The sequence below is a fragment of the Gymnoscopelus microlampas genome, assembly GCF_963454915.1.
Source record: "Gymnoscopelus microlampas genome assembly, chromosome: 2".
NCBI classification, from domain to species: domain Eukaryota; kingdom Metazoa; phylum Chordata; class Actinopteri; order Myctophiformes; family Myctophidae; genus Gymnoscopelus; species Gymnoscopelus microlampas.
In genome coordinates, this window is record NC_139939.1 from 38,430,932 (window position 1) to 38,442,000 (window position 11,069).

An 11,069-nucleotide genomic window follows, 5' to 3' on the forward strand; every position below is an offset into this window, starting at 1 on the left:
TGGAGACAGCAGAGCATCAGAGGTGTTCTTTGCTCCTTGTCCCTGGAGTTGACAGGAGCCCCAGATTCAATCAGACCCCTGACCTTCCGGAAATCGGCCTTCAGGATAGCCTGGTGGAGGTCCATTAGTCCTTATGGTAATTTATGAAGCGCTTAAAAGGTGCAAATCAACAAGATTTCAGTGCATCTAAAGGCTCAACCATTGGCACCTCTATCTCACACACACGTAACTTCACAACACCATAAAGCCCCTGCTTAACAGTGATTTGCTGTTGCTATTGGAGGAGAGGGAGTGGTAGCAGTAATAAATTAAGACCAAAGAATAAAAGTCTCCACTCATTCAACAATGATAAAGTGACCAGCCATTGAATTTGTGGTCTGTGTAGGAAACCACTTTCAAAAAATAATTACAGCTTTTCCCAGGACAACCAGTAGAGAATTGGAAGTGACAACATGCAAGATATTTCTTTTATTTTTATGGATTCACAGAACTTGCTGTAGCATCCAACAAACTACCAGCAAAAAATAAAATAAAATAAAATAAAATTCTACAAGAACACATCTTGTACAACATTATTTTTTCCATGACAATACATAGTCATTTTTAAACGAATACAATTAGGAATACACTCTTTATTTATACGGCCTGATATCACAACGAATGTTCTGCTACCCCAATTTCAGGGAGCCCAAAATATCAACCTAAATCATTTCACTTAAATACATAATTTGATCCAAGGACATTTTAATTTAGGGTCTTATATAGCTCTGTGTTCTCTTTCTACTTTCACAATGCAAAGCAAGTGAATCTAGCTAGCAAGTGAACAACTAATTCTAGATAAATTATTTTTGTTATTCATTTATTATTAAATTAAGTTTCTAGAGGATTCCATTAGTTCTAGGAGTTGTAGGTAATTGTATGTTGTTTGATTAAATCAAGAAATAGTTTTCCTATGGGACTCCTCCACACAGTCAGACTGACGTGTTGTGAGGTGTTCTTCAAAAGGTCGGACCCGCAGCACCTCAGCAAAGCCTTGTCCGAACCAGCAGGTGATGTCAGCTGTGTCCAGAGTGAAGTAGAATAGTCTGTCTTCGCAACGTGTTCTTCTGTACACCGACCGGGGGTCCGCTGACAGCACCCCGCTAATGGCTGCAGCTGCCTCTTCTGAACTGCACAGAAACTTGAACTGGGGTCTGCCGCTTTCAGAAGGTTCTACAGGGTAGAAGAAAAACAGTAGCTGTATTGATTAGTATCTCAGTCACAATGGGGTCATGGGGAAGGGGACGACGACACACAAAACAGTGTTTCGCATAAATTATCATGAACCTATAAAAGGTTTTAAGTAGTTCCTGTAGGGGATAGTATTTAAGTAATTTCAACAGCAGTGATACATTATGATGACAGCATTAATGTGCATTACTATTTCAATGGCACCCTCTAGTGGAGACAAAAGACTCCTTTCTAAAAACGTATAGTAGTTTCCATTAGGCCAGATCATTCCTTTTCCACTGCTCATTCAATGAGTTGTATGTTTTCTTTGTCCTCTTGTTTATTCTGAACATGAATAGTATATTATGTTGTGACATTTGTTGTATGATTGTGACTGGTGTACAGAAGCTTGTGTCGACTACAATACATCAGCGGACTTTAATGTTTTTCAGGCCAAGCTTAGTTGGCTCACCTGAACGGCATAGGAACTCCTCCAATTCCTTCTGGGCATGGGGGGTGAAGCGCACCTTCAGACTGGCAACAGGGGGTTCCCTGATCCAGGCTGCTATGGTGCTATACGCCTCCTCTCCATAGCAAGGCCCATGACCGCCCTCCACTGAGTCAGGTAGCTTGGGCTTAGAGGAGCCTGAAACCCTGCACTATAGAACAAAACACAATACAATATTTTTTTTTATCGATAACAAATGTATACATTTGCATTTGGCAATACTGAAAAATATATAGGACAAATAACAAAAGAAAAATTAACACAAAAATGAACACATACATGCAGAAGTTCAGAACCCACCTGGGAAAGGTCATCATGTCGAGTCACAAAGGCCTTGACCTCCTCCAGTGCAGTTTGAAGGTCTTTGGGCAAGGAGGAAAGTGGGGCATTGCAATTGGGAGCAAATGAGTGCAAGACATCATCCTCTGTTTGAAAATTAGCATTGGATTTGTCACTTGAGATTGAGTCATCACAGCAGTGCCTGCCCTTTCCTTCTTCCCCTAATTTCTGCTCCACATCTGTCCCATAAGACAAATGCCTGGAGTCTTTAGAAAGATTTGGGGAGGTCGTACCATTGTCCAATGAAACAGCAGCTTCTTCAGGCTGGACGGTGTCTGAGGTCTCCATGTCCATTCTACTGTGGGGGGAGTCGTAATCTGGGATGTAGGGTTTGATGTCCAGGACAGGGGTGCCGGCAATCATGTCGATGTCTGACAGGTGTATTGTGTCACCTGAATAGAAAGGTTTTAGTTTGTTCAGGTGAAGTGTCTCTCGAAGCATTCTATAACCACAATCATGACATGTGTGTGAAGGTCTACAAAAACATACAGAAACAGACAAACAACACACACAATTAACGTTTTAGAAATTGTTGTGTTTATGATACCTACCTTCAATTCTTTCCAGCTTAGCTAGTGTTAGGCCCAGGGCATTAGGCCTGTGAGGACTGCGTGTGGAGTACACACCAACCCTTTGACCGTTCAACCTGGGAGGCTTCACTTTGGCTTTGTAACTGAGGTGTCCATTTTTGTGAAACAAGAAGACGACCCTGTGAGAAGAACCAAACAAACAGAATAGACAATATAGACAGATCTGATCTTCTTGGAATTTCCTCCTTTATGGTCAATACGTTCAAACTCTTATTTAAATGTCAGAATGTTTGATCAATATTGTGTAGCCCTTAGAAAGCAAACTGACATGACCTACCAGACATGGGAGTAGTGTTCCAGACCAACCAAAGCATGCTCTGGATTACTGAACACACTCTGCTGGATCCGAAGTGTGGCTCTGGAGGGCCCACAGATGGTGGGCTGTCTAGGGGTCCCATTCTTCACAGAGAAACATGAACTAATGTAACCGATAGGCACTGTCTGGATGTTTCCTATGATGTCATACAATCAAGATTAGTAACATTATATTATCTAGTAGTTCCCACATCAATTTGACCAGTATTTAACACAAATAAGGCAAAGGTGACAATAATGTAATAATTCGACATTCATCAAAATACAGCTGGAGTGGGAAATGGCTCATCACAGTGAATTATACTGTATGTTTATTAAGCCTACCTTGTTCAAGTGCACCCCGTACTTCTTCCTCATTGTGTGGTCTTCTTGGTGTTGGTGAATGGCATTTTATAGGATTCCCACCTTGATCAATCTTTGAAACAGCATACTGGAGGAATGTCATGTGTCTGCGATTAGCTTTCACTGCACCTTCCAGCATTTGCCTGTGTGTGAAATAATGTGAAAACAGAGTGATCCAAAGTTTGATTCTGATTCTCTATCCTGCTGTTGGTCCATATTTACGTACAACTATCATAACTGACATAGAGGCAAACATACCTGAGATTCTTGATTTCTTTTCGCATCACAGAAACTTGTTCATTTAGTCTCTCGACATGTTGATTACAACAATTGCACATAGGAGACATCCTACTAGCAGTATTTTTCAATCTAAAGTACTTAAACTTTTTGTCTGCGAAGCTAAAACAAACACGTGTGGTCTGTTCAATGCGGAAGCCTGTAGTAATCTCGCATCATCAGCTTTCCCCGGTGCTTGTATGGAAAGCCCTGGTTTCTATTTACTGCTTGGTACTCAGATCCGGTTTAAAGCCCGCCCTACTGTATCCGGTAATTTCCACATGAACCTACATAAACGTACACCAACTGTTTCCGTATTCACTCTAGACGGGATGCGCAAACTGACAAGCGAATTGATCCCAGGCTAGCTTGTAGCAAAGATGGCTATTTTCGTCAGCCTGACGCATGGATGTTGTTGGCCAACCAGTAACGTTTCACGTAACGACTCGACGACGACATGTCATGGCAAACTCAGATTACAGTTAATCAAAATAGGCGCTAATGTACATCAATGTATTTATTAATTCACTTATTTTATTTCATTTGTTTAGCTCTGGTCCATAGCTTTATAGTGTTTGCTCAGTAGCGGTCTCTCCAACTCTTTAGTAGGCTAAACAGAAAATACATTTTCCAATCAGGAGAGAAAACCTATTTCTCAGCTTCAATTTAATAGTGTTCCAATTCCAAATTTGTCAGCTCATTTCTTGGTTTCATCACTTCCGATTTCAATATTGTTTATCCTGTATCCTGTATGAGTTCTGTGTCCTGATTGAATGAAATTGGTATCCCCATACATATCTATGGGTATCCCGACCTGCAAATGTATTTTCTGTTAACTGAAGAGCTGGAGTGACAGTTACTCCCTGTCCCTGTTACTGAACAACCACTCTATGTCTAGAGTAGCTCTATATTCTTATATGATGATTAATATAAGAATACATAGCTATTTAACATGTATTTTAACAAAACATATCACTTACACCACATTTAATAGTGATGAAAATTACAATTTAAAGGTGTCAAAAAGAAAAAGTGTTTTAATAAAAAGGCAAATAGATTTTTTTATAACAAATTTTAATAAAATACAATAAAACCACAATTATTATATCAAACAAGTTAACTATGATTTCCCATTTCCTTTTAAATATGTGCATTCACAAATGCTATGCTATACTTAAGGCAAAAAGCATATCGTGAAACAAAATGTATAAGCTACACAATAAAGCAAAAACAAGAATAAATATGTATACAATACATGTTTAGTTTGAGTTCATTTGTCTTATTACATTTGCTCAATCCAACAGATTGCATACTATCTAATTAATGCAAGAAATTACTAATAGGCCTATCTCTAAAGTGTGGCATGTATCCTTTTCCAAACAAAGGCAATATCTGATAGATGTAATTTTGAATTAATATCCAGGACGGTACTCTTGTGGGGGAGGTGGAGAGTTTAAGAACGTTCCATTTTCATCAGGCCTGCTCAGAAATGGTTCTTGGCTTGTATCTAAAACAATAAAAAAAGATGAGGAAATGACAGAATTAGAAACATTAATTATTTTTAAAAGGATCCCTCGCTAATAATAATCATAATTGCCCTCTATAATTGAAATTAAAAATGAAAAACACCTTAAATATTTTATTTATTTCATAAATAGTTAATCTTTTACTCAAGGAGGACAGTGCCCGTCGCAAGTTGATGATGTCATTGGTCCATGTGGTTCAGCCCTATGTAATGTATGGAATGCATGTGCTAATACAAATATATTTAAAATATTGTTGTTGTTTTTTTAAATATTGTTTTGATGCTCATATTAACCTTAGGAAGTAAGTTTTAGTTATGTTTAAGTTAAGTTGTTTATTGCTGGACCACACATGGACAAAATGTCATCATCAACTTGCGTTTATTTATTCAAATTCCCTCAATACCTTGGTCAATGGCTCTCTTATCTTGTGAAAAAGAGATGTCTTCCTCCTCATCCGGGCCCAAGTCTTCAATCAGGACCTGGTCAAGGGCATCCTTACCCTGTGACTCTGTGGAGACAGCCTCAGCCTGGGAAGGAGAGGCAAGGACAGGAGCTTGGGCTGAATCGAGGGTTGAAACAAGTGTAGGTGCAGGGGGTGGGGCTGAAACGGGGCCTGCATCTAAAGCTTTATCAGGGGTCAGACTTGGTCCTGAGAATGAAACTGAAGATGGGACTGAAACAGAGGTTGAAAAAAAGAATGGGGCTGAAATAGTGGCCGGAGCCATTTCTTGTGCTGGTGCTGAAACAAGGCCTGAGACTGAAGCCACTGGTGAGACTGAGGCTGACACAGAGGCTGGCATAGGGGCTAGGGCTGGCATGGGTGGGATTGGGGCCGGGCCTGCATCATTATTGGATGAAGCAGGGGTGAGGACAGGGACTGAAGCAGAGGCCAGGACAGGAATTGGGGCAGGGCCAGCAGGGACATTCCCCGGCTGGGATTCCAGCGGGTCAGGGAACACAGGCAGAAACGGGATTAGAGCGGGTGATGGAATCACCAGTGTGGGTTCAGGCACCACCACTACAGCAGGAGCCTCTGGAGGAAGCTGTCCTGGTTCTTCCTGAAGGACAGGAAACTCTAGTGGAGACTCCGTCTTCCTTGGCCTCCCTCTCTTTCCTGTACCGCTCTTTTCCTCTCTTCTTGCTCTCTTCCTTTTGCTCTCGAGCCTGAATGAAATATAATGAACCTTAGTATTGAACAATGATACAGTTCTTTGTGATGTTTTTGTTTTCCTGTGCTGGTACAAAGTCCTTGACCTGGATCTGGGTAGTCAATAATCACAAACAAGCGCAGCAACCTTTGTTTTCCTATTGCTCCATATTGAATAATGAACTGACCGATAAGCAAACAGACTGCTGATAGTAAACCTTTTCACCCCTCACTGTTAAGTACAGTATGCTGTAATACAAGCTCATGTTGAATACAAGGAAAATATTTTACCCATCCACATGCTCATTGTGAATGTTCTAGGCAAGTTGTCATATGTAAGTCATTATTTAAGCTCCAGTCTTTACTTTGCAAAAATGTAGGTGGCCGCTACGTTACAAAGCTGTTGCAAAGCTAGCAGCACTTATTGTAACCCTTTATTAGATTGTATCACAAAACCGACATGAGAACAATGATAAGCTATACTTAACTTTAGCTATACTTATGTACAGGTTTATGTGTAGAGCATCTGAGTCAGTAAATGTGCACACATGTTTGTATGTGAACAATGTGGGCTATTTGCATTTTCTTTTTCTTTTCCTTTCTGGCATTTTATTGTGTTGTGTTTTTAATTGTGATATGGAACTCCCTGGGTCTGAAATAAAGATTGAATGTACTTATTGAAATATACTGTTAAGTTGCAACAGCTTCACAAGTCTCCTAATCACTTTAAACTGAATCCATTTAAGTGGATGTGGGCTGAACGCAGTACGGAATCACCATTTACTATAGTGTGTGGGTTCTATGATTCTTTTTGAAGTTACCTGTCAACCCAGCACCTTGTCATGTTACATTGTCATAAGATAACATATTTTAGAAACAATTTCAAAGAGTAGGAGGTGATATTGAACCAATAATGCGAGTTATTCTAAATATTCATTACCCCTCACAGCCTTAACATCGACTGTACTATAAATTTACCCATAAACCCACTGGTAAGTTTCCTTTTCCTCCTGTTCAGCTTTTCTCTTCTTGAGGAGATCCCTGTCCCTTAACCGTCGCCGACCACCTATACAAAAGCAAAAACAGAGAAGCCAGCATCATTATGAAAGCAAGGATGCACAGGCCAATTCGAAGTGTTTTATTCAAATATATATATACTATATATATTTGAATAAAACACTTCGAATTGGCCCTCGAAGTGTTTTATTCAAATATATATATACTATATATATTTGAATAAAACACTTGGAATTGAATATAATATATATATATATATATATATATATATATATATATATATATATATATACACTTTTATTTATTATTTATTTTATTATCATTATTTCTTTCTTTTTTTTTTGGCCTGTGCATCCTTGTAACAATATTTTTTCCCTCTTTTCCTTTTTGGTGAGTATGAAGCAACATTTATTTTTAAGCTGTATGCTGTATGTATAAAATCAATGACAGCTTGTTCAAGGAAGCAAGTTGAGTATAGCATGCATTGTTAATGAGTGCTAGCATAAGAAGACTTTATAGAGACTGTATCTGCCAGTAACAGACTGTTGTGAAATCAAATATTTAAGCCTAAAGAAAGTACATGCTTGTTTTACTCAACATTGCCTACAGACATAACCTAAAGCCACTTCTATTTAGTAATAACACAACATTATAGGATTCAAATATTTAGATTAAAATAAAATAGTTTGTATAAGTAGCAGCAACTACAATAATACCAGTAGACTAGAGTCTAACCTTTATTATCATTGGCATACTAAAACTCTATGAGCTTAGGTTGATATAGTCAGACAATATTTTCAAATATTATTTCTTTACCTGGGTTGTCCTCATCTTCTTTCAGTTCCACCTCGGGTGTCTCTTTTGGCAATGACTCCTCCATTCTGACAAGCTGGAACAAATTAATTCAACTCATTGAGAAGGGGAAAGCGCAACAAAAGTGGATAGATTAAGCTCTGACTGTTTTTGACTGCCACCCTAAAATAATTATCTGGTTAACCATTACCAAACTGCTGGGAGAGTTCTTTTGCTCTTATCGTATTTGGAAAGGTGGAGGAGTTGGCACAATACAGACAGAAAAAAAAAACGGTCTGCACTGGGGTATGTGGGCTTACAGTATGTGTGGCTGGTGCACTGGGGTATGTGGACTTACAGTATGTGTGGCTGGTGCTCATGTGTGTGTGTGTGTGTGTGTGTGTGTGTGTGTGTGTGTGTGTGTGTGTGTGTGTGTGTGTGTGTGTGTGTGTGTGTGTGTGTGTGTGTGTGTGTGTGTGTGTGTGCGTGCGTGCGTGCGTGCGTGCGTGCGTGCGTGTGTGTGCATGATGGAAGAGGAAACATTAATACTTGCTTTTTCAGCAATTACAAAAAGAAAGGAAGAAGGCCTGAATTTCAAATGCTGCCCTAATTAAGTTAGCAACTAGACAGGGAACAATATAATAATATAGTGTGTGTGTGTGTGTGTGTGTGTGTGTGTGTGTGTGTGTGTGTGTGTGTGTGTGTGTGTGTGTGTGTGTGTGTGTGTGTGTGTGTGTGTGTGTGTGTGTGCGTGCACGTGCGTGTGCGTGTGTGCACGTGCGTGCGCGCGTGCGTGCGCGCGTGTGTGTGTGTGTGTGTGTGTTTCAGCAGGTTCAAACTAGGTTAGCTCTACAGATGTGAGCCAGAGAACTACTAGCAGCAGTCAGTACAAATAAAGCTGCTGAGTGTACCACTGGTACTCTGTAGCGGAAGTCCCTATGACTGAATTTAGGCAATTTCTCTCTGTCACTGTTGATATGGGAGGAAGCAAAGCAGATAAAACAGGGTCAATTCAAGAAGTATTCCTGTAATACCATCAAGTCTAATTGAATTTCTACGAGATTGTTTCTCTTTGTGTACAGTAGCTTAGGACATTTGATAGAAATAACTTCCTAAATAAAATAAAATCTTGAATCACTGCACTAAATATTATATAAGAAATGAATGTGCAACTAGCAGTAACTGTCAATGAGACTTTAGTTACATTTTCTCCTCACTTCTCTGAGGTGCATCATTTAACAGGTCTATAAACAACGTGTCCTCCTCAATGGTAAGAAAGTGTACAGAGTGACTGTTATTCACTCTTCAGACAAACAAGTTTGTGCGAGATTAATTGAATTATAGATTGGGGAATACATTGATTATGTGCAAAAGTACTAAGTTGCAAGCCTTGCAGTGAATGTGGTGTAAGGGGAGCGCTAGCATTGATAGCCACATTCCATGTTCGTTTTACATCTTCCTGTAAGAAAACATAGGCCTAACATTCAGCCCCAAATTTAGGCATAACAACTATCCCTTTTATATTAAATTATTTTGTGAGTTTATAGTTAAATGAGTTAACACTTAAAGGAGTAGTTCACCCAAAAAATGACTTTCTATCAATTGCACACCCCATGAAGCCTTGAATCCATTCATTTATTTTTATTTTTGTGGCATTAAGCCAATAATTTGATTCCCGTCTCCTACCGGCTAATGTATCCGGTAGGAGACACAAAGTAGATTATTTGTGTCTCCTACCGGATACACACCCGGTCATCAAATGATTGGCTTAGGAATGCCACAAGAACAAAAATAAATCCATGAATTCAAGGCTTCATGGGGTGTGCAATTGATAGAAAATAAGTCAACGCATTTGGGTTTTCGGGTAATATTCAAATATTTTGTTTTGAATGAGTCAGGAGAAAGTAGATGTGGCAAACTCCCGCCTTGACACATCCTCAAGAGCAGTGTAGGGGGACATGCTCCTCTTATCTCTGTTCGTTTCTGAGGCGTGTTCTCAATCTACTCACAGCACATTGAGGCATGATGTGGTGTGAGCCACACAGACAGCAGCTGCCTAAATAACATTAAATAACATTCAACTGCCAACCACTTACCATACTGGTGTCATTTAGGGCCCCTGGTCAAATTCAGCTGATTGTACTTGAAATTCAATTGTCAGCAGCCTATATTCATTTGTCATAACCCATGTACTTGCCCACACCCTCACACACATACAATTAATGAAATTGTAGCATACACTGTAAATTATTTGCGTGTTCATTTAACTCTGACAGAGCAAAATGTAAACAAATGGACCTGTGAGTCCATTTGAACACTCTCAGTTACAATGAACACTGCAGATTTTACTAGTGTGTACCACAGTGTATTCCTCTAGGCTACTGTCAGTAAGATTATTGTCAGATGTACTACATCTAGCGGGCTCTGTATACACATTCCTTACACTACTACTGCTGTCTGGATAACAGTCTAATCCAAAAAATGCACTAACACTGTGACAGCCCAACAGAGTGAACAGGTTACAAACATTTCCAGCTGCACGCTTCTTTTTCAGAGAACAGTAGAGATTCCAAACCAACTGCAACTTCCAAGATCACAGGGTGCAATATAAAGTGTCCCTGTGCCTCACTGGTATATACATTGTAATTGTAGAAATGCATACACAGAGCGCCTTGCTTTGCTAAATGAATTAAATTCACATAAAAACATTTAAAGTGTTGAAAGAGTTGAAACACACAGACATTATTCAAACTACCTTGAATGACAGGATAGGAACAGCAGTCCTGCAGATCCAACAGGTCAAATGAATGGACTGACTACACTTCAGCTGATAACATTCAGACAGTTACAACCAAGAACATGTTCCTAGCGGGCCGATTATGATCAGCATAAGGGCAGAAGTCATACACACACCCATGTTGGACAATGAAACTCATGAGTTGGAGTATTTGACATTACACTGCCCTCTCCTGGTGCTTTATCTCAACTACCAAGGACCAATTTGTAAA

The 11,069-nt window shown here is 39.5% G+C and overlaps 2 protein-coding genes across 5 annotated transcripts; both read right to left on the reverse strand.

Annotated features, from left to right (window-relative positions):
- Positions 1-453: 453 nt before the first annotated feature.
- trmo (tRNA methyltransferase O) lies at positions 454-3,727 on the reverse strand. 2 transcript variants are annotated; one of them, XM_084083089.1, is made up of 8 exons: positions 3,562-3,727; positions 3,286-3,446; positions 2,924-3,098; positions 2,608-2,765; positions 2,290-2,448; positions 2,018-2,142; positions 1,682-1,868; positions 454-1,212 (listed from the first exon to the last, which is right to left on the reverse strand). In XM_084083089.1, the coding sequence occupies exons 1-8, from the start codon at positions 3,648-3,650 to the stop codon at positions 935-937; spliced, it is 1,332 nt and encodes a 443-aa protein (XP_083939215.1). In that variant the 5' UTR covers positions 3,651-3,727; the 3' UTR covers positions 454-934. The 2 variants fall into 2 exon arrangements, with proteins under 2 accessions (XP_083939215.1, XP_083939214.1); XM_084083088.1 differs by having other exon boundaries at positions 2,018-2,448.
- A 951-nt stretch (positions 3,728-4,678) lies between these two features.
- Positions 4,679-10,931, reverse strand: hemgn (hemogen). Of its 3 annotated transcripts, none has more exons than XM_084078304.1 (5): positions 10,817-10,931; positions 8,086-8,158; positions 7,243-7,318; positions 5,509-6,269; positions 4,679-5,086 (listed from the first exon to the last, which is right to left on the reverse strand). In XM_084078304.1, exons 2-5 carry the CDS (start codon positions 8,147-8,149, stop codon positions 4,992-4,994), a joined length of 996 nt encoding a protein of 331 aa, XP_083934430.1. In that variant the 5' UTR covers positions 8,150-8,158; positions 10,817-10,931; the 3' UTR covers positions 4,679-4,991. The 3 variants fall into 3 exon arrangements, with proteins under 3 accessions (XP_083934430.1, XP_083934428.1, XP_083934429.1); XM_084078302.1 differs by having other exon boundaries at positions 7,231-7,318; XM_084078303.1 differs by lacking the exon at positions 10,817-10,931 and having other exon boundaries at positions 7,231-7,318; positions 8,086-8,261.
- Between the last annotated feature and the right edge of the window lie 138 nt (positions 10,932-11,069).

Coding starts and splice junctions, on each gene's coding strand:
- trmo (XM_084083088.1), bottom strand. CDS start 3,650: ATGTCTCCTATGTGCAATTGTTGTAATCAACATGTCGAGAGACTAAAT. Junction 2,449..2,607: donor TAAGCTGGAAAGAATTGAAG/GTAGGTATCATA, acceptor CTTTCTATTCAG/GTGACACAATACACCTGTCA. Junction 1,213..1,681: donor GGAGTTCCTATGCCGTTCAG/GTGAGCCAACTA, acceptor TCTACCCTGTAG/AACCTTCTGAAAGCGGCAGA.
- hemgn (XM_084078302.1), bottom strand. CDS start 8,149: ATGGAGGAGTCATTGCCAAAAGAGACACCCGAGGTGGAACTGAAAGAA. Junction 7,319..8,085: donor AGAAGATGAGGACAACCCAG/GTAAAGAAATAA, acceptor GCTTTTGTATAG/GTGGTCGGCGACGGTTAAGG. Junction 5,087..5,508: donor TAAGAGAGCCATTGACCAAG/GTATTGAGGGAA, acceptor TTATTGTTTTAG/ATACAAGCCAAGAACCATTT.